Below are 22,675 nucleotides of genomic sequence, written 5' to 3' on the forward strand. Positions count from 1 at the left end.
GCACACAGTGGTTGTGAGTTTACCAGAGGACAATAAAATGTGTAACATCTAAAAGTCATTATATTGTATATATTTTGGTCACACTCTATTTTGATGGTCCAATTGTTTAATTTAAGTTAAATTGCATCAACATGCCAACTAATTCTCATTAGATTATAAGTAGACTGTTAGGTTGGGGTTAGGGTTAGTGTAAGACCTGTACTTGCAAAGTTTCTTATAGTCAGTTAAATGTCTGTTGAAGGAGCAGCATCAACAGGTATTAAGCAGACAGTCTACTAATACTTAAATGGACCATCAAAATAGTGTTAAACGGCCTATGTGGTTTTTACATTGCAAGGCTTGAAATTCACCTTTTTTTTCTTAGTAACACCAGTGGTCCTAACTTTAAAAATGTAGGTGCACCAGACAAAATTTAGTTGCACCCACCAAAAAGTGAGCAGTTACTACACGTTTTATATTAACAGATTTATTGCATTTGAAATCAACACTAATCAAAACTAGCAAAAACTGATATTGCACAGATTCTTTTGATATGTAACTTATTATTTGCATACGTCATCTTAATAGCATTAACGGTCTTTTCATGCTATATTAGTTTCATCTCAGTGAATGCATGCTCTTTAGCGATGGTGAACATCTTGCCAGTCGCACGACTGACAGCATCGTGACGATTAAATAGAACATCTTGTGCTTAATGTGTACATGTGGCAAACACGGTTACCTGAAAGCTCCGTCCCACCGGCTTTACGATGAATGCTTTAGTCATTTTCATAGCGGACTTTAACCACTGGAAGTCTTTTATCCACTCTTCCAAAAGTGTAGATGGTGGATTAACATTCATTACATGATCGCTAATCAGAAGTGCCATTATTTGTAACTTAAGGTGGTTTCTAAAACAAAATCTGTCAGTGATGTTTTCATTCACATCTTCAGCGCTTTACATTTTCGCGGCTATAGCTCCCTGTCATCGGAACTGAGTGATTGACAGCTGATATTAACCAATCCATTCGCGTTCTGTTCTAGCGCAGTTGGCCAATTAGGAGCTTGAAGGCGGGACAAGCAATGCGGGCTTTGTTTACTGCAGCAAGTTAGCATGTCAACTGTTTTAAACCATTTATATGTGCTGCTTTTGACGTTTTTTGGTGCAAAGATGCATAATGCGCGAATGTCTCCTAAATCCGCGTATGCGGTGAACATTTTGCTGTGAAAGCTGGTTGCACGACAACAATTTTATGCACTCGCACAAATGCTCCCAAATATATTTTGAGATTGCATAGCTAAATTTCGTAATTTAGCAAAATGGTCGCAATTTCAAGCCCTGCATTGCTTTTTTTATTTATTTTTTATTAACACAAAATAGAGCGGGGAAATGCATAAAGTTCTTACATTTTTATATAGCTATACAGTTACATACTTGATGGGGCTTACAATTTCAGAAAATTAAAAAAATCTGAAATAAAATGTAAAAAAAAAAAAAAAAGGGGGGGGGGGGTGTAAATAAAAAAATCTAGTTAATATTAATAAATGTTAATGCAAGTGTATATATGTTAAAGCAGATTTAGGTCCGCATTGCTTACATATATGGAAACAAGAAACATTCTCATAGCAAAGCACGGCATAGTTACTCATGCAGTTCATTTTCCTGTATGCAATGAACATTTCTTATAATTCTTAAAAAAAAAAAGTCCATAGTTTGTCTAAAAGAAGCCATTGTGTTATTTGTGTTTCCTGATTGGACTCTGTCCTGTAGGTGAGACAGATCCTAAAGAGCGTTTGGCCCGGCAGAGAAAGCAGTTACAGAAGAAGCTGGGATTGGATATGGGTGCAGCGATCGGCATGGACACAGAGGAGCTTTTTAATGATGAGGACCTGGAGGATGCTTGCGCCTCCAGTACCAACAGAACACAGCCTGGTAAAAACCTGGGCTGTCACTTCTCGCGCAACCATTTGGTGAGTTGTGCAAGAATGTCTTAAATCACAGACACCTCATGAAAAGCTCTTGCTTTATTTAAATTAGAGTATAAGGAGAAACGTATATCTTTGCAAGTATATTTGTAATACTAATTACTTTATTAATTGTATATTTGTTAGTATATTTTATTTTCGTGTAAACTGGGTTGTCCTCTTTAGATTTTTATTTTCTCTACTTTTTCTTCAGCCGGCTGCAGAGCTCATAGATTCAGAGTTTCGTCCAGGCATGAGCAATCGACAGAAGAACAAGGCAAAGAGGATGGCAAAACTGGTGGCAAAGCAAAGATCCAGAGACGTTGATCCTAATGAGAAGAGGTAGAGATGGATTGATTTGATCAGATCTAAGACCTTTAAAGAGATGATGCCAGTCAACCGAGGACTTTGAGAACAACACTTAGACTTAATACACAAATACACTTCAATAAACATTTGCACTTAGACATCACCTATATACTATATAACTGAAGGTTAACTACGTTTATATATAATTACTTTCAATTATAAAGTTATAAGTAGGCCCACACGGAATCTGCCGGCGCAGAATTCCACAGATTTTTCCACCCATCATTGGTGTATTTACTTGTGTAAATGTGTGTAAATTTATATTTAGTCAGTTATAAAATTAATTTTAGTGATATTGACTAATATGAAAATGTTCATAGGATTTATTTACAATATAGTTTGCACAGTAATATTTTCTGATATATTATACGAGAGACTTGCTTTGTTTACCAAATAAAGTTAATCTAATTGGATTTGCATTGTAAACATTAAATAAAAGTTAAAAAGGTATTACTTTTTATTTAATATATTAAGGTTTTAGTTATGATACTCGCAAAATAATTCCGCATAAATCTGCAGATTTTTAACACAATTCTGTGCAGAAATAGCAAAAAATGTCTGCAGATTTCGTCTGGCCCTAGTTATAAGTTACTAATACGTTAATAGTAACTAATAACCTTAACTTTTCTGATTTTGATTGTAACGCAATAATGTCCACTTTTTGTAAAGTTGCTTTAAAACAATAATTACTGTGAAAAGCACTATACGAATAAACTTGAACTGATTTGTATTATACCTAAGGCTCTGGCACTATGAATTGAAAGTGGTTGCCGTTTTATAACATTTATATTGATCAAATGTTAGTCGAAGGCAATGGGCTGGAATGTCAGGAATGGAATATCAGTGAATGCATGAACTGACAAACAAAACTAGCAATGCTGAATGCATAAATGTATATCTCCATCAAATGCTTTATTTCCTGATTTGGAGTCAGCATGATTCAAGACTTTTTGTATAGCGCTTTTCACAATAATTAATTTATCAAAAGCAGCTTTAGAAAAGGTGCATGTTATTAATTAACATTAACATCATAATTAGCATACGAATTAACATTCATCTTTTATTTATTTGCAGTTTTTGTGTAATGTATTTTTACTGTACATTCGCTTTATTTTTTGCAACACCTTGAACATAACTAAATAACTCAAATTTTAGATCCAATCCCAATTCTATTTTTGTACCACTACCCCTTCCTCTTCCCTGTTTCCTTGGCCATTGAAACAGAATGTAAAGAAGGGTTTCAAAATTTACCCCTAAGGAATGGGACAGCACTACAACACCTGCACAAGTCATCCAATGGCATCACGATCTCTTACTTCATATGAATGATGACGGCGACTGTAGTAATTCCAGTTGCATTATTTTTTGGTATTTATCTTCAGGAAATCACTGAAGGCAACGATCTCATGCCATCATAACGATGTAATGTGGCAATAAGATCTTAACTGTACTGTGATTTACACCGTGGCCATATTCATCTATGTTAACACACGAAAACAACCGTAATAGTATACCAGATACTGTAAAAAGGTCATTCCCAGCCACTAGACTTTTCTGACAGGGTATTCGAGTAATAGAATGTTGTGGAACTACTATACAGGAGTTATTATTAGGGATTATAAATAGCCAAATTTATTTTTATTTTTATTTAATTTATTTATTTTTTAGCATAACGGTAAAACACAAACAAGGTTATGAATGTATTAAAGAGCCCATATTATGGGTTTTTGAAAATGCCCTTCCATGTAGTGTGTCACACAGCTCTAAGTGAAGTGAAATATCCAGCTAAGGCTTAAATCTGTAAGTGTACAGTGTTTAAAACTATTGATTCATCTATAAAAGAGTCGACTCATAGTGCTTCAAACGAGTCGCCTTGATAACGAGTCATTAGGTGTTTCGCGATGACGCAGCCACGAAACACAAGCCTCGCCAGTAGTTACGCGCGCAAACCAGGGAGATTTGAAACCTGCAGCCCCGCCCACTAACACAGAAAAAACACTAGACACACACACAGACGCCGCCGGTCGAATGAAGTCACGCTGTGCTCAGATGGATAATATTGACAGTCTCTACCCAAAGATGAGTTGTTAACCTGGTACAGTACACGCGGTTACTCTTTATATTCTCTTATCACATGTAAGCCACGTTAAAAACGCGACGCGTGCCGCTTTGTTTACGGATTTAACGTTAAAGGCTTTTGTGAGCTCGCGTTCCACTGCCGTTTGTCGTTGCTATGGCGATCGATCGTAAGCTAGGAGACAGGAGACTCGTGTCACTTTCCCTAGTTCTTCTGAGGAGCGTTGTGTGTGTGTGTGTGTGTGTGTGTGAGAGAGAGAGAGAGAGAGACTCGCGTCGCTTTCCCTAGTTCTTCTGAGGAGCGTTGTGTGTGTGTGTGAGAGAGAGAGAGAGAGAGAGAGAGAGAGAGACTCGCGTCGCTTTTCCTAGTTTTTCTGAGGAGCGTTGTGTGTGTGTGTGAGAGAGAGAGAGAGAGACTCGCGTCGCTTTTCCTAGTTTTTCTGAGGAGCGTTGTGTGTGTGTGTGTGAGAGAGAGAGAGAGAGAGAGAGAGAGAGAGAGAGAGAGACTCGCGTCGCTTTCCCTAGTTCTTCTGAGGAGCGTTGTGTGTGTGTGTGAGAGAGAGAGAGGGAGAGGGAGAGGGAGAGAGAGAGACTCGCGTCGATCTCCCCAGTTCTTCTGAGGAGGGTTGTGTGTGTGTGTGAAAAAAGCCTTACACTATGAAGCGCGTGTGCACTGTGACTACTTTTATATAGTTGATTACCAGCTGGGCATTTCACTCTGTCTCGCCCTGAAGCCTGTCACTGTCGACCAATCGCAGCAGGCTGTCATCGGTCCAATCAGCGCAGATTAGCTTCGCGCTGAGGAGGGGGTTGGGAACAAATGAATCCCTGAACGATTCATATGGGAGTCGTTGGGATAATTAGGTAAAAATAAATGCAGGTTATAAGACCATCAAAGTGTTTTATGACCTTGCATGCATATTAGACTGTTGTTGGAGACCCTTACAACCTAAATATGACCCTATTTCATGTATAATATGGGCTCTTTAACGTATGCTTGTTTGTTGTAAAAATTTGTACTATTGACAAAACAAAAAATACTAACTTCCCTACTTCCATGTGCAGCCGTGCTGTTGTTGTAGCTGGTGTATTCTGGGATATTTTCGTACACCTTGGTTTCTGGTGTGGTATTGAAAAATCTCAGTTTTAAGGGCTGTATAGCCATTTCCCTTAGCCTTATTCCTTCACGCTAAAGAGAATTGGGACACCCCTAAGGGGAAGGGCTAAGGGGTAGAATTGGGATTGAGCCTTAAACTATGCTATCCATAAAAGAATCACAGTTGTAGGACTCGGGTGTGTAACACATTTGAAAGTTGATAATTTATATAAAAACACCTCGGGTGTAGGGTGAGGGTTCTGCAGCTTTGGTTTGCACAAAGAGATGTTTGATACAATGTTATCATACTTGCTTTTTCTGTTTCTCTTAGTTAATTAATAAACAAATACACTGCGTTAAACATGTACACAGACATCCCCTATATACTATAAAATTGCAGGTTAACTATGTCTGTCTATAATAACTTATGTTTGATTTGTAATGCAATGTGCACCTTCTCTAAAACTGCTTTGAAACAATAATTATTGTAAAAAGAGCTATACAAATAAAATGGAATTGAATTAGTGGGTGAGACGTTTTTTTTAGAACTGTTTTATGCTTTGCACAGCCTCCTCCACATCTTATAGATAGACACATTGAAGGTAATGTTCAAATCTTTTGTGCCTGGAGACTCCTAGTACAGATAAAGTGTTTGATATTAACTTACAAGATAATGACTGTGTATAGTGATGGTCAATCCAAACACTGATTATATGTTCTTCTCCCACAGCAATGACAGTTTTGAGGGAGAGCCAGAAGAGAAGCGAAGAAAAACCACAAATGTAGTCATTGAGCAGCCTGCGAATGACAGCAAAGTCTTAATTGACAACGTTCCTGATAACTCCAGTTTATTTGAGGAGGTGTGAGATCTGCAGACATGCTTTTCTTTTCTTTTACTTTGAGCTGTTCACATTCAGTGCATAATTTTTATGATTTTTTTTTCCTTCACAGACTCAGGAATGGCCTCTGGAAAGCTTTTGTGATGAACTGTGCAATGACCTCTTCAATCCCTCGTGGGAGGTACTGGAAAGAAAACCCACACAGAGAGTAGAGCTAAGATGTTATAGCTAAAAATTGATTTAAGGAGTTAAAGGTGCTGTTTCTTTCGAAATGTGTTTGCTCCGCGATGGCCAGAGGGCAAGGAGGTTTGTACCATGAATCGAATGATTCATTGCTTTTGGAAATGTATTACACCAATAAAAAGTGGGCAGCTAGCAGCTAGCTCTCTGCAACTCTCACATGGTCGCCCACTGAAGCTAAGCAGGGCTGTACCCGGTCAGTAACTGGATGGGAGACCACATGGGAAAGCTAGGTTGCTGCCGGAAGGGGTGTTAGTGATGCCAACAGGGGCTGCTCAACCTGCAGTCTGTGTGGGTCCTTATGCCTTGGAATATTGATGGGGACTCTATACTGCTCAGTGAGTGCTGTCTAGATGAGGTTAACCCGAGGACCTGACTCTCGTTAAAAATTCCAGGATGTCCTTTGAAAAAGAGTTGGGGTTTAACCCCAGCATCCTGGCCAAATTTGCCCACTGGCCTCTGTCCATTATGGCCTCCTAACCATTCCTAAATTATAGTTGACTTCACTTTGTCTCCTCTCCACCAATCAGCTGGTGTGTGGTGTGCAGTCTGGGGCAATATGCCTGCCATCACATAAACCAGGTGGATGCTGCACACTGGTGTTGGACAATTAAAAAGTGCTTTAAAAATGCACCAATGGCGTAGTGGTAGTGTGTCGATACATGCACTCCGGTGCTCAGGCCTACCAGAGTTTTATTCCCGCCTCGAGGTCAAGAAGCAGTGACGTTTTATTTGGTGACTGAGCTTTTATTTGGCATCTTTAGATTCGTCATGGTGCCGGCACAGGACTGAGGGAAGTGCTGAAGTGTCAAGGTGCTGGCGGAGGAAAGACTGTTGGCAGCACAGCAGAACAGGTGTTTAGCAGCTCAGTGGATATCTTCACTGTCAGAGTTTAAGCTGAGTGTCTGAAGCTTTTTTCCGTGTTTGACATTTTTAGATGGAGCGACAACATCAGGAATGGCTGGAGGATTTGGTCATCAGACTCTTGTGCGTTTTTGCTCTAGACAGATTTGGAGATTTTGTATCAGACGAGGTTTGTCAATTTCTAACATTTGAATCCCTCTGTCAATGTCTGAAGCCTTAATGCTTGTTAGTGGTTGAACAAAAGTGAGATTTGAACATTTACTTGCATATATAATAATTATTAAAATGACACAATTGGCTGTTTCTCATTTCCAAGAATGCAGAGATCGGGCTTGCGTTCATGTCGACTTGCCAGGATGCCTCGGAAAAACGAACTCCGGAGACCGAGAGAACGCGTCCTCTGAGAAATAAGATGCTGCGTTCTTCCAGATGGTCACATGACCTTCACATTTTTAACTGAAATTTATTTAAACATTTCAGCAATTTATTGTTTCTCTCGTTTTTATTTTTATTTCAGTTTACAAAAATGATTCACATTTATTTATTTATTTATTTTTTTCCATTAACTATAATAACCTTGCCGCTTCCCACCTTCTTCAGTCTCAATGACTTCTGGGACTTCTCGAGCGAGTTTTGCGCTCAAGTCTGCGTCCTCTATCAAGAACACATCCGGGAACTTTCACGCGTCCTCCGTTCTTACGGTCATGAGTTTTGGAACTGAACTTTGGCAGTTGATGATGATGTTACACAAGGGCGCAAGATCGCTGAAGAATGCGTATTGAGAAACAGCCAATTTGTTAATTACATTAATGTTAATTACATTTTCATTTGTTTATTTTCTTCTGCTTTTTTTGTTCTTGCCTTGAAATATCTCTCTTTCCTAACTCTCTAGGTGGTTGCACCTGTCAGAGAGACATGTGCTCAGACTCTAGGTGTAGCCTTGAGGCACATGGAAAACAGTGGGGTTGCAATGACTGTAGACATTCTGCTCAAGCTGCTAACCGAAGACCAGTGGGAAGTTCGACACGGCGGTCTGTTGGGCATCAAATATGCTCTGGCTGTCAGACAGGTGGAGCAGTCTCAAATTTATTGGCTGAAATTTGAAAGTGATGCTTGTACTTCCATGTTACACCAGTTTTTGACATTCTGTTGACCCTTAGGATTTGATCGCAGAGCTGCTTCCTCGAGTTCTTCCTGCAATTACAGAAGGTCTGCGGGATTTGGATGATGATGTTCGTGCGGTGGCAGCAGCAGCTTTGATCCCAGTGGTGGATGGATTGGTTCAGTTACAGCCTGCTAAGGTATGAGCTTACTATTTATCTGTTCATTTCAATGCAGTTTTGTAGAGAGCGTGCGTTGATGATGATCTTAAAACTGTCTAATATTGATTGACAAGTTGTCCCATCACTGTCATATTGACCTTAATGGCCTATGTATACTGCAAAGTAAATAAAAAAAGAACGGAAATTGTTATTTCGAACTAAAAGTTTTGGCTGGAATTTGAGTTTTTGGCATTTTGAAACCGTTCACAAAAGCGAACATTTTGGGCGAGTTTGTTTTGGCTGCTTAACACCTTTGAGCTACCATTAGTCAATGATGATTACGCAATCGGTGGGTGTGTTCAGGAACTCCGCCTTTGACATGCTTCATATCCACGTATTTTATAGTCAGACAGGAGAAAAACATCCAGCGCAACATGAATAAACCGGACAGTTGGGTAGCAGAGCTTGTACAGATGTATCCGCACCTGTAGGCTTGCTCATGGATTGACTCGGAGGGTTTCACACCCTAGAAGAGAAGTACAACCATGTCGCACCACCTCTAATAAAGTTCTAAACATTGTACTATTCGGTTCCTGTCCATAGCAAATATAAAGTAATCTAACGTGGTACTTGTCATAGAGAAGGCTGATTGCCAGATGTTTATGAAACTGTTCTTCTCTCTCAGCTGCTATTGTTGTGTTTAGCACTACACTTAAGCAGTGGGACACTTTTACAGAAATGTACAAAACGGTTGGTACTCCTCAATTTTATCCAGGCCAGTTTCACTAGTTTGCTTTTTCAAAGGTGCCCTATAATTAAAATCTGGGTATACCAAGGCATAGTAGAATAATAAAAGATCAGTATATGGAAATGGGCATACTGTGAGCCTCAGACACCATTGTTTTCATGTTCCACGAGTGTAAAACCCTGGTTTACAGTGGGCCAATCAGAGGACAAAACAAACAGTTGATATTATTCCTGGCTGTGTTTTCCATGACTGTAGCTTTCAAAATACCTCTAGGTTACTCTTGTCTAGTTTAATTATAATTTAGCCTTTATCCACAACATATCTGGTGAGCAAAATGGGTTAATCTTACTCTGGTTGGGTTTATATTTGTCTGTGTTCAGCATACATGTTGTGTGTGTCTAAGAGCGGCACATCAGAGCGGAGCTCATTAATATTCAAAACAAGAACCATATATGGTCAATCATGAACCTTCTGATTCTATGGGTGTTTTATGGAGTAATAAATGAGCTTATAAAACCGTTTCTGGAGAATTAATTTTTTTTATTTTTTTTTTTTTTATATACTTACCAAAGCCATAAACCCAGGATGTAGATATCAGAGAACAATTTAACTTATTAAACCAATGTAGTGTATATAGCACCTTTTAATGCTACTATTGAACTACAATTCTAAAGCAATATCTGACTTTCATAAGTTTATTTTCAGTCATTTTTAATTTAATCATTACTTTTTTCCAGTAATTAGTTTTTCTTTTTTCAATGGAAGGATACCAACAATTTTGTCCATGCCTGTAAAACTCCATCTACTTTGGTGTGGAACTTTTTTTTCCCCTGAAAAAGAATTGGTTTAAATCCTAGGGCTTTTTTCTTTCCCGTAAGAGCGGGTGCAGCCATTAGAACCTTGTCTCATTCACTTCCATTGAAAACCGCTTTTTATGGTGCCCGATGTGTAAATTTGTACAGTTTTCTGTCATTTGTAATTCCGATTCATTTGCCTGTGCGGAAACGACAGAAAAGAGCTTACTTGCACATTGGAGAGTAAAGTCAACATCTAGCCCATATTCTGTTAATTACTGTACATCTATAGGGGAATTTGCAGTTGAGGAACTTTTTCACTGTTCTTAGAATTACTCACAGAAACACTCCCTCGCGCTTTTTAGGGTGTTTGCACTGCAGGAACTGGAAATTGTTTAAATTTAAGGAACGCCATTATGGGGAAATAAACGAGCAGCTACTTCAGAGCAGGGTCAAATCCAGAATAACATGAACTACAGTGATATAAATGTACTCTGACTTCGGGGAAATGCATTTCATTTGAATACTGGCACAGTATTAACATAAACATCCTGAAATCTAATGGTAATGGCATTTACCTGTTGGTTTTGTGTTCTTTTCTCAGCCCCAGTGATATGTAGCTTTACGAGATGTCATAGATGATTTAGTCTTTTTGTTGTTGGTTGGGTCACGTAACTTATATGTCTGCATTCCATCTTTATTATTGTGAAGTGCACAACACACAGCGAAAACGTGTTTGATTATGGCGTCCTCCTGTTGTTGAATATGTTTAATGCTGCACCTGTTTTTTATTTATAGTGATGGTGCAAATGCAACCAGGAAAATAATCCGGGGGAAATTAGTTATTAGACTATTGGACCTGGTGGCCTTGTAGCTATGACTTAATTCGGTAACACTTTAAAATAATGATCCATTAGTTAATGCATTTACTAACATGAACAAACAATTGATATTAAAGTTATTACTGTATTTCTTCATTTGTTAATGTTACGTTAAATAACTTGAATTCATGTTACCTCACTGTGCATTAAATGTTAACAAGCACAGCTTTGGGATTTAAATAATGCATTAGTTAATGTTGAACTGTGATTTTAATAAATGCTTTTCAAGTTTATTCAAACTTATTGTGAGTAAATACATTAACTTATGGACCATTATTCTAAAGTGTTCCCCTTTAATTGTTGTAACTACCTGGCATGAAAAGCATCTTATAACCTCCTTGTGTACTGAATAGGTGCCCTTCATCGTGGACACACTGTGGAATGCTCTGCTGGAGCTGGACGATCTCACAGCCTCGACTAACAGCATCATGACCCTCCTGTCCTCCCTGCTCACCTACCCACAGGTGCGCCAGTGCAGGTGAGATCTCTCTATTCAAAACTCAAACGAGCACCAAATTTCCTAATATAAGTGAAATTTTATTAAAAAGTAAATCTTTTATTCTTGTCTTATTTCATGTATTTATTGTTGTTGACGTGTTATTTAAAGCGTTTGCGAATTGGATCTGTTTGTGAGTTTGAATTTGTTTTTGCTTTTGATATGGCAATAAACACTAATACATGGGAAAAATCACACCTTGATTTGTTTTTCCTTTCCCAGCACACAACAGTCTCTGACAGTGCTGGTTCCTCGAGTGTGGCCTTTCCTGAGACACACCATCGCTTCTGTTCGTCGTGCCGCACTTGATACCCTCTTTACACTGCTTTCCAAAGCTGACCAGGTTAGATATTCGTTGCGAAGTTGTCAAATACATCCACGTTTTTTTCAATGTTGGCATGTGGCATGATGTATTTGGTAGTACTTGTTTATTAAAGGTGCCTATAAATCAAACCCATGCTCAATTGTTTGAGTTACACAAAGGAGGCAAGTAAGAAAAAGTGAAAGTGATTAGAAAAGGAGTATCAGCGCCCAAATAATATTGTTTGCCTAATTTTGTTGCAACTTTAATAACTGAGCTGTTATTTATTATTAGTAGAGGATTGGAAACATGCTATTTTCTATTTTGCTTTTCTACTTTAAGGAAATCAAGAGCCAAAAGTTTTAAAATAGAAAAAAATGTTAACACGATGTATGAGCAGCTTGCACGCGTGCTTTGAATTGTTTTTGTGGTACTTTGTTCACAAGATGTCAGCACTGAACGGTGAAGACAATAAACGATGGAATGATTTTTAATGAGCACAAAGACGTTTTTAATCGATTAACTGTTGTTAAACATGCAATGACATAGAACTTGCAATGTCAAATATTGTCAAAGTGAAACAGTTATAGTGAAATGTATTATTTTCTCCATTATTTAGATCACAGTAGGTCAGGACATAAAGTCAGGAAAGTTTGTATTTATATGGTTATGTTTCTGAATATAAGCAGGTTTGTTAATTTTATTTTTATGTTTACAAATACTTTAAACTTAATTGAATGAAATATTAAAAGTTTAATATATATCATACAGCATCTTTTTTAATAGAAGTTCAAGCACCATTTAGGCATTGTTACAGTACTGATTTGGCACTCGTAAAATAAACCAAAAATAGATTTCAGAATCAGTTTTATTGCCAAGTGTGCTTCACACACACTTTGAATTTGTTTTGGCTACAGAAGCTTCCAGTGTACATAAAGTGACAAGTGACAACACAAAATAAATATGAAAAAAAGACGCTAAACTTTTAAAAAGATGCAATTAGTTAACAAAATCTGGATGTTGAATTGTTTGTATGGATTTGTTATAAATATACAGGTTATAAGATGCTGTGAATGGAGAAAGTATTGCATTGTTTATTGATATAAGGTGCTTTGTACAAGTGCGTATGAGAAGTGTTGCGTGTGTTTATTGCACAGTAGGGGAATATTAACGGTTCATGAGGTAGATGGCCTGAGGAAAGAAACTTTTCCTGCATCTGGCTGTTTTTGTGCTTGGTACTCTGAAACGCCAACCAGACAGTAACGGTTCGAAAAGGTAGTGTGCTGGGTGTGAGGCGTCAAGATTGATTTTGCGAGCCCTTTTACTCACTCTGGAAGAGTACAGTTCTTGTGTAGGAAGGGTAGTGCCAGTGATTCGTTCAGCAGTCTGGACTATTCGCTGTAGTCTACAGAGGTCTGTTTTGGCTGCTGAGCCAGTTTCCTAACCCTACATAAAAGTAGATTTGTAAATAAGAGTTATTTACGCAGCTTTTTATGTTTGCCGTTTCAAGTATTTAATGTCTTGCTCTGATTTCCCCCCAGAGTTGTGCAGTCTGGTTGAATCCCATCATGCAGGACATGTTGAGACACATTTTTCAGTCCTGCATTCTGGAGAGCAACCAGGAGATACTTGAACTGATACAGAAGGTATACATTTTTTTTTCTTCTCTCTCCCGCTCTTTGAATATTTGATCTGATTGATATGTTAAATGGCTTATTAATATGTTGAAGGTGTGGAGAGAGTTGTTGCGTCAGGCCCCGCAGCAATATGTGGTGGCGGCCAGCTGTCCTTGGATGGGTGCGTGGCTCTGTTTGATGATGCAAGCGCCACACATCCCAATAGACCCCAACATGCTGCTGGAAGTGAAAGCTCGCTTTAAGGTAAGGGTGGAGATCAAAAGAACATTTCACATTTATGCGTTTGGCAGGTGATTTGCATTGCTTAGAATGTATATTTAGCACTTGGTTTCCCTGGGAATTGAACCCACAACCTTGGCATTGCTAGCACCATGCTGTGCTATTTGAGCCACTGAAAAATATAGCGTCTCAAACTTGCTGTCTGTTAGAGAATGGTTTCTGAAGGATCATGTGACCCTGAACACTAGAGTAAAATGTGGCAATGGCAAAAAACTAACATTTAAAGTGTACTAATCTAAATAAAAAGTTTGGGATGGAAAAAAAAATTTTTTTTTTTTTGGTGTCAAAATGAACTGTTTCTTTGATGCATCGCAATGTGGATAATTTGCTATTAGTTCAGTAATAGATCATAACCAATTATAACATACTGATGTCATTTAATGTGATAGCATATCATGGGAGGGAGGGAGTCGAGATGCAAGTGAGTGAATAAAAAGCTCCAATTACTTAAAGCTCACAACCGTGCACAAATCACTGTTTGTGCTTTTTCTGGGACAGTCTTTCCAGGGTATCTGTGGGGTCGTAAAATATTTTAAATCTCAAAAGCTAAATTTTAGGCCTTAAAGTCTTAAATGTACTGAAATGTTGTGTTGTAGGTCTTCAATCTTTTTTAATAAGTCTTAATTTTCTCTTGTTCATGTATAGCTGCCCAATCTGACCATTAACACCCATACAATCATCAACAATCCATCTCAATACAATTTATTTAAAAAATGCATTTAATTACTTGCAGTAACATCTTCTTAAAAGTTCTCCATTTATTTACTGCTGAGCATACTGACCTGTATTTTTTATTATTAAATCATTTGTATTATTATAGACTGAAGTATTTAACTGCTATGTTTTGTTCTATTCTTGGTAAGGGTTAAAGGAGCTGTGAATAGATATATTTAAAAATTAATTTAAAAAATCAAACAATTATTATTAAACGTATTAAATTTAGTCAGTTTTTGGTAGGGAAAGTGTAAACCTTTTCTAACTGGGATATTCAAAAATTTTTAGCATTTAGCCCTGTTAAATTTAATTCATAATGGTCTTAAAAATGTCTGAAAGTCTATAATTTAGCTTGGTGAAACCCTGTCTGTCACTGACAGTTGAACCCAAGACCCCTATTTCATTTCTAGGGAGGAAATGTAGGTGTATATATATTCTTACTGCTTATATTAAAGACAAAATTATATTATTGTGAAGTAAAATTCAAAATTGTTTATAAAGTATTGTCAATGCATTGTGATGCACAGTGATATCAAATTGAATTGAATAGATTACATGATAATCAGAACTTAAACCGTGAGACCAGCATAGATTAACACCCCTTGTGCATGTGATACAAATTTTCTGCTTGTCTAAAATGAAAAACCCATGGTTTCCGCTACATTCATTCTTCCATGGTGGGGCGCCACACCAAAATTTATCCTGCCACGGCTACATTACAGCTTCTCATTCAACACATTCAGTCTGGGTTTTTTTTTTTTTTTTTTTTAAATAGCGGGTGATAATCGCACCAAACCAAATTAAAAGGTAAGTGAATTATAACAGCGCAAACTTTTCTATAACAGTAGTAGTTCTGTGCGTTATTTGTTTAGCCCTTTAAGGTTGCGTGGTGACTGACTGAAAGGTGCTGATGCGTGAGGCCAGCAAACATGACATATAGCCAGTTCACTTTTCTTCAGGACGCGTTAATACTGCTCTCTAGGTCTATTGGAGACATTCATAAATATTCCTAGCAAATCTAATAAATGTTGGAGACATACTTGTTACATAAATGCACTAAATCACACTTAAGCAGCGTTTATTGAAGAGCGCACAAGAAAATCTGCACTTCAGCAGCGTATATTTGAGGGGGCATGCAAGAAGTTTTGTGCACGAGCAGAAGTCGGCGCACAGGCAAAGAGATTCGCATGCTTGTAGGCTATTACATAAATGCGAATGTGATCTTGTAATACTGCGCTCACATTTGTCATTGAAATAATGCCACAGGTATTTACTAGATCTGTGTAAAAAAAGGCATGCCACCACAGCTGGAAAAAAATCCTAGAGGAAACGCTGTAACCACTAACATAACTCTAAAATAACAATGGAGAATTAACACCTCTGATTGGAGCTCCACAGATTGGGTGTTTTTCTGTGTAGTGTCTGAGACAACAAGCCTACAAACCACCTACAGTCCGTTCTGAGTCAGAAACTAATCCATCCTACAACCTTCACACTTCCCACTCATCCAAAAACAGATTCACACTGAGACTTGTTCTGTTCATCCACAGGAGAAAGCTTCTGGAAAGGCCCGACAGGGATCTGTTCCAGTGAAAGAAACAGTCCAGGAATACATTGGCGGAGCCGAGACTATCACAGAAGAGCCTGCCACGCGAGACTATGTGGTGACACGTGCACGTCTTATGGCTGCGAAGTGCGTGGGAGGGAAAATGTTTTAAAGCTGCAGTCTGTAACACTTTTTTTTTTTTTTTTTTGGATATGAATGTTCAAATCAATTTTGGGGGGACTACATAATCAGCCTGTGTTCGAAATGAAGCCCTAACCTCAGCCCGATTTATAATGATGTTTTATTTAGAGTGGTGCTGGGAGCTTTTTTTTTTTTTTTTCCTCCACTTGTCATTGCGTCAAAAACAAAGACTAAAGCTATTCGTCAAACGTTTTTTGTTAACTGAAAATTAAAAATTCACAATAAATGAAAATCTGAAACTAACAACAGTCACTGAAAAGCTGACTGACGTAAGATAATTAGTAATTTTTTGCAATTAATAAGCACTCATTCGGTGTTTGGAAATCTGGCCTGTGAGTCTTCATCGGTGTAGGGAAGCTCCTGTAGCTTTCTAATGTGTTCTAACATTTTTCTTAATTTGCCAAAATTGTAAACTACATGCAGATAAACAGGTTTGTCTGAATTCTTCATAATATGTGCTTTCATTTGTTTAAGCTGCATTTATGGGTTCAATGTTTATTTAAAGAATTATTTTAATTCTAATACTAAGAGGTTTGCACAAGAATTACCGTAAGCTGTGCAAACACTAAACTTTGCTTTGGTGGACACTGCATGTGTACTGTTAGCTCCTTTAAACTAGAATCATCAAAACTGAAATGTAAAACTATATAAAACTTTATAAAAACTACAAGTGTTCATAAAATAAGAAAACTAACTAAACCATTGATGAAGCGAACTAAAACTAATCGAAAATGTACAGTAAATAAAAAAAAAATATTGGAAAAAACCGATTGTAATAATGCAAAACTCTAATAATCCTGGTCTGTATATAAAACTACTCTGGCTAGTAGGGCTGCACAATGTATTGTTTTAATATCTAATTTTCACAGTTCGGAGCTCATGATTTGTTGAGTCATTACAAAGTTGAACCCCAATAGAATAAAAGATTCTCATTTAGATTTGTTTTTAGGGCCTGCGAGTGTGTATGATTTCAAGTACTTAAACCATTTGGTCACAAGAAATTCTAAAGTTAGTAGCAAGCTTTAACAAAGATTGCTTTTATTTAGTTATTCATACAATGAATTCCTGTACATAAATGCTGTAAGACTCCCTAGAAAGCCATAAAGCAAGCACTGTTTAATTTGTGTCATTGTATCTATTGTATTCATCTATGCATAAGGACAATTAGAGATGCGATTGGAAAAAATAATCGGTTAACTCTAAAACATGCTAAATGTCACACGTGTTATGTTAAACTTTAATATGTTGTTTTCAAATGAAGTATTGTGAAGTACAGGATTCACATCATTGCTCCTACTGATACTCACAAATACTACTTGCAACATTAGATTCATCCACACCAATGCGCAAAATGCATGTTAAGTTGGTCAATTAGCTTGTAACTGCTGGTTTCAAATTGACATTGCGGTTTTTAAAATTGAGGCCAAACATACAGACTGCAGCTTTAAACTAACTTCTCTCTGTTTCCATAAGTGCCATAATTGAGTGTGAATTGTTTTCGTCATCTTAGGCTCTTGGGGGCGCTGTGCAGTTGTATATGTGACCCACGGTTGAACAGCTCTTCTCTAGAGCTCCGTCCTGCCGAGTCTCTCGCTCAACTTTTACTTTTCCACCTCAATTCCAAATCAGCCCTGCAGCGGATTGCAGTTTCCATGGTCATCTGTGAGTGGGCCGGCCTTCAGAAGGTGAGAACTGGAAAGGCTTTATTCTATTTTTTATTTTCAATTCTAGTCATTTATTCTATTTTCTTTGTTTTAATTCCATTTTATTTTATTCTATTTTATTCTTATTATATTCTGTTTTGTGTTCATTCTATTTTATACTTTCCATACAACTCAATTGAGTTTCAATCGTTTTGGCATTGTTTTTTTTTTTTTTTCTCTCCATTTAATAGAAAGAAAACATAAAATAAACACGTGTGAATTTTGAATAAGTGTGTTTTGTATCTTATTTAATCTTAAAGGTCAAGCTTGTGTCTGTTTGTCTGTAGCTATGTTTCCATCCACCTATTTTTATGCGTATTTTGGATATCCACATAAAAAAAATGTTTTTTGGAAATGCCTAGATCCGCAGAAATTTTGAAAATGTCCATAAACATGCGCATAACTAAATAAGAAACTTTTTTTTCCATTCGATAAGAAAAGATGCACCTAAACAACAACAAATTCTAGTATGTGCATTAAAAAAGTGATTTTGTTATAAGGGATCATGTGGTGTTAAAAATGTGTGTGAATGGACAAATCAGCAGACTGAGCACATTATAAAACATCTGAAATGTTGTTTTGGCCATTCTACAACACCTTAACCATTTCAGCATTAGTGTTATTACATTATTAATTACCTCCAGAATTGTCAAGAGCATCTGTGCTCAGCGTGTCATGCAATCAACTGCCACTGCACGTTTACTGCGTGATGGTATTTGTCTTCTGAGGTGCAAGTAATTTATTAAATAAGGAAAAGACTCGCACAGCTACTATTGCAGCAAATTCCGTTTTTATATTTGGTATTTGGCGCCAGTTAATCAGGAAGTGACTATTTTGTTCTATTTGACTCATTGGATGGAAACGCTGCTTTATTTGCAAGTCTTTTATGCAACATTTCAGTTTTGCGTATAAATTTAATTAGCATTTTTCCATGGAAATATAACTTGTGCGTGTGTGTCTGTCTGTGTCTCTAGGTTTCAGCTACAGTGCATATTTTAAAGGATGTTCTTTTTCATTTTGGCTTGACCTGAGCTATACATTTACACTTCAGCAGCACCTAACTTGTATCTTGCAGAAGGATATACTCATCAATAACTCAATAACCTGAATATTCATTCATTCATTTTCTTTTCGGCTTAGTCCCTTTATTAATCTGGGGTCACCACAGCGGAATGAACCGCCAACTTATCCAGCATTTGTTTTATGCAGTGGATGCCCTTCCAGCTGCAACCTATCATTGGGAAACACATACACACTTATTCACACACACATACACTACATACAATTTAGCCTACCCAATTCACCTGCACCGCATGTCTTTGGACTGTAGGGGAAACTGGAGCATATATACAGCATTTAAAGAGTTTCCCCTCAATATCCATTCTGTAAAACTAAATTCTGTTGTAAGCAGAATTTTGAACCCGACTTCATCTATTGCTCACATTTTTGTGATATAATGTATTCAAACTAATGCATGTTCAATAAAATAATGCCATATTTGCATATTTAAATTTAACACTTTGGAAAACAGGTAGTATAAAAGCATTTCCTAATCTTCATATAGTTCTGCTAACCATCCAAAATTTCTGGTCCAGTGTTTTTGATACAATTAATGAAGCTAGTACACATAAATCTAGACCCTAACCTCTTAACCATCCTTTTTGGCATTTCAAAGAGAGTATACTTGACTATTGTATCTCGCCAGGTTATTGCTTTTTCTACTTTTGGCTGGACGAGCCATTCTTCCCAGATATAAAACAGTTTTTCCTCCGTCACATGAATTGTGGATTCGAGACCTCTTTAGCTGCATAAAACTTGAGAAATTAAGATGTTTACTTGTAGGATCTTTTAACAAGACCTGGAATGTTGTTTTGGACTATATCAGAAGCTTGTTCTGTTGGCATCAGCTCTAATACACAGTAAACTACTGGAAAGAGGAAATATTGAATTAAAGGGATCTTTTCATTTTTTTATCTTTTATTTACTCTTTTATTTGTAAACTTGCAAAAAAAAATTCTTTTTTTTTTTTTATTAATTTTTTTAATTAAACAAATCTATTTTATTTTGAGGGGAAATAAGAATACTCAGTAGTATAGAATACAAAATAAGAACAATTACAGACTATGTATGGTCTTGTTAAATACCAAATCTTAATATAGGCTAATCGGTCAACTGGGGAAGTGTGATGATAAATATTAGTACATTCTGAATATGTTGCTTTAATATGCTGTTTTGTATTGCAGGAATGTGAGCTGCTTTCTAGTGTGGTTCAGCCCCGACTGCTGGTCATCCTGTCAGAGCAGCTCTACTATGACGAGATCGCCATTCCTTTCACTCGTATGCAGAACGAATGCAAACAGCTCATAGCGCTGCTGGCTGATGCCCACATTGACGTGAGAGAACGAATCAACTCCACTGTCTTCACCATCGATCAGGCCAATGAGCTGGTTAGTCCAATAGATATTCTTAACAATACAAAAGTTGCATAGCATGGTCTTTTATGGTCCCAGGTTATTAACAAGGCAGAATGGTCTACAAACTCATGATGATGATTATAATGATGATGATAATAATAACAATAACTTAAGTAAAATAAATATTCCATCCTGTTAATTAATATAGTAAAGTAATAACATTAAATAGAATGTATATAATACAGATATTGTATGTAAAATTGAGTGTTACTGTAAATGTAATATCTAAAGTTGTTAAAAATAATTGCCATAGCTATACAATACTATAATTATACTAGTGAATATTGGTTATAATATTTAAATTATAAAGATATGTCATGTAGAAAATATTATAATTGATTATTATTATATATAAATATGATTAATTGTTATAATAATAATAATAAATCATAATAATAAAATTACTATAGTAAGATGATTTATTTAAATTTTCGTAACATTCGTAAGATGTTAGTAAATATAGTTGCTTTAATAATAGTTGGATATAATGCTTTATGAACTATGGAGTAGAAGTAATAATAATTATAAATAATGTAATGTAATTAATTAGTTAATTACATCTATATATATGTGTGTATATTATAGGTGGGAATAGGTTAATTTTCAAAATCTAGATAAAAATGGGTCATTTAAATTCTGCCGAAGGCATTCAGATTATGTGTGCTACCCAAATAATAAGTCTTTGAGAACAGGTTTCTCAAGCCAGGTGGCGCATTAGACCAGGGGCTGATCTCCTGTTTCCAAAATGCATCACAAACTGCTTGAGAAACTGATCTACTATGATAATTGGTGATTAAATAAATGATGTTCAATAAGATGTACTTGTGTTTACTGTTTATTCAGTTAAACATGAATTTTGGCCATCATAAGCTCGAATCAGCTTTTTTTTTTTCAATTTTATTTTATATATTTATTTTTTTTTTTTCACCTTAATCTGACTAAAGTCATAACTGAACTAAACAGAAATGGAATTAAGATGTGGAGAATCCATATATTAGTGGCATTATTGAAGGAAACACCACAGTAAAACTATTATCTTCTTGTCGGAAAATATGGTGAAAAATCCTACATGATCCGCACACAAGGCTGTTAGTAAAGCACTGCGCACACACACACACACACACCGCAAAATGCGGAAGTTTTTTTTCTTTCCATTTGGCGTGCGTTATTAAATTCCATAACACTGTCACTCCTTACTCCTTATTTGCGTCTAATACCCCAGTTTGTCACAGGGCATGAATGAAATTTTCATGAGTTAGTCAGGCATCCTACTGATTTGATTCAGAAGGGCACTTTTTTTTCAGACTGCTCACCGGTCAGGTATACGTCCATGCTAAAATATCAAGGTGAAAGTCATCATAGCTTGCGTAGAATAGACCCAGCCCCCAACCCAACTTTGAGAATAGATTAACGGCGATATATATATTTTTTTAATCGTGCGATAAGAGTCTCGCGTTAACGCAGCACGTTAATGCTGATAACGGCCCACCACTAATGTATATTATATAATAAATATATTTTATATTATTTAAAAACATTATGTAATATATCTGTTTATTAAACATGCACTGTATGCAACTATTTAACGTTTGTTGATTGTGTTTAAAAGGACTACTTTATTAATTATCTGGACGATTCAAAAGACCCTTCACACATACAGACTTTTCTGGTATGCTTGTGTGAACAGGCCCTTTTTGGAAATACTGATGAATTCCTTTCGGCAATTTTCCGGAAAGAGAAGTTGTAACATTACGGGTAATTTGACTGAATGCTGCTCTGTGTGAATGCAGAAGGAAAATTGCCTAAAATAGCACATTCACAATTAGAACGCGCTGACGTGAACGTCTACTCCAGCCAATCACAACATTCAGGCGCATTCACATCCTCGCCGTTTATGAAAATAAAAGCTTTTGAATATTTTTCCAGACACATTTAGCTGCTAGATGTTAGTCAGATAATGTTTCTATGTTCCTTCTTAATGCCAACTGTGTAAACAATTATCGCTAAAATGCTTATGATAAACCGCCGTTTGTTTACCTTCAAGCTCTGCTTTAGTTGCTTGACTGTGTGCACGTGAAGCAGCCGGTGAGCGGCAACACACACACACACACACACACATATATATGTACATCTCGACATGCGAAAGTGTTCCTCACATCTTTTCATCAAAGTTGTTCACAATACTTATCTATCAACAGAATGTGTAATGTA

General features: G+C 36.8%; 1 protein-coding gene across 1 annotated transcript in view; it reads left to right on the top strand.

Annotated features, from left to right (window-relative positions):
• Window positions 1-22,675, top strand: part of btaf1 (BTAF1 RNA polymerase II, B-TFIID transcription factor-associated) — a 53,919-nt gene that overhangs the window by 10,468 nt on the left and 20,776 nt on the right. Inside the window, exons 5-19 of the mRNA XM_056470407.1 lie at window positions 1,751-1,950; window positions 2,159-2,286; window positions 6,216-6,345; window positions 6,437-6,505; window positions 7,329-7,418; window positions 7,502-7,597; window positions 8,321-8,497; window positions 8,589-8,729; window positions 11,467-11,591; window positions 11,832-11,952; window positions 13,452-13,556; window positions 13,641-13,790; window positions 16,091-16,233; window positions 17,798-17,972; window positions 20,234-20,437. Of these exons, the coding sequence (XP_056326382.1) occupies window positions 1,751-1,950; window positions 2,159-2,286; window positions 6,216-6,345; window positions 6,437-6,505; window positions 7,329-7,418; window positions 7,502-7,597; window positions 8,321-8,497; window positions 8,589-8,729; window positions 11,467-11,591; window positions 11,832-11,952; window positions 13,452-13,556; window positions 13,641-13,790; window positions 16,091-16,233; window positions 17,798-17,972; window positions 20,234-20,437 (2,054 nt within the window). The remainder of the gene's footprint in view (window positions 1-1,750; window positions 1,951-2,158; window positions 2,287-6,215; window positions 6,346-6,436; window positions 6,506-7,328; window positions 7,419-7,501; window positions 7,598-8,320; window positions 8,498-8,588; window positions 8,730-11,466; window positions 11,592-11,831; window positions 11,953-13,451; window positions 13,557-13,640; window positions 13,791-16,090; window positions 16,234-17,797; window positions 17,973-20,233; window positions 20,438-22,675) is intronic.

Source organism: Danio aesculapii, chromosome 13 (genome assembly GCF_903798145.1).
Source record: "Danio aesculapii chromosome 13, fDanAes4.1, whole genome shotgun sequence".
Taxonomy (NCBI): Eukaryota; Metazoa; Chordata; class Actinopteri; order Cypriniformes; family Danionidae; genus Danio; species Danio aesculapii.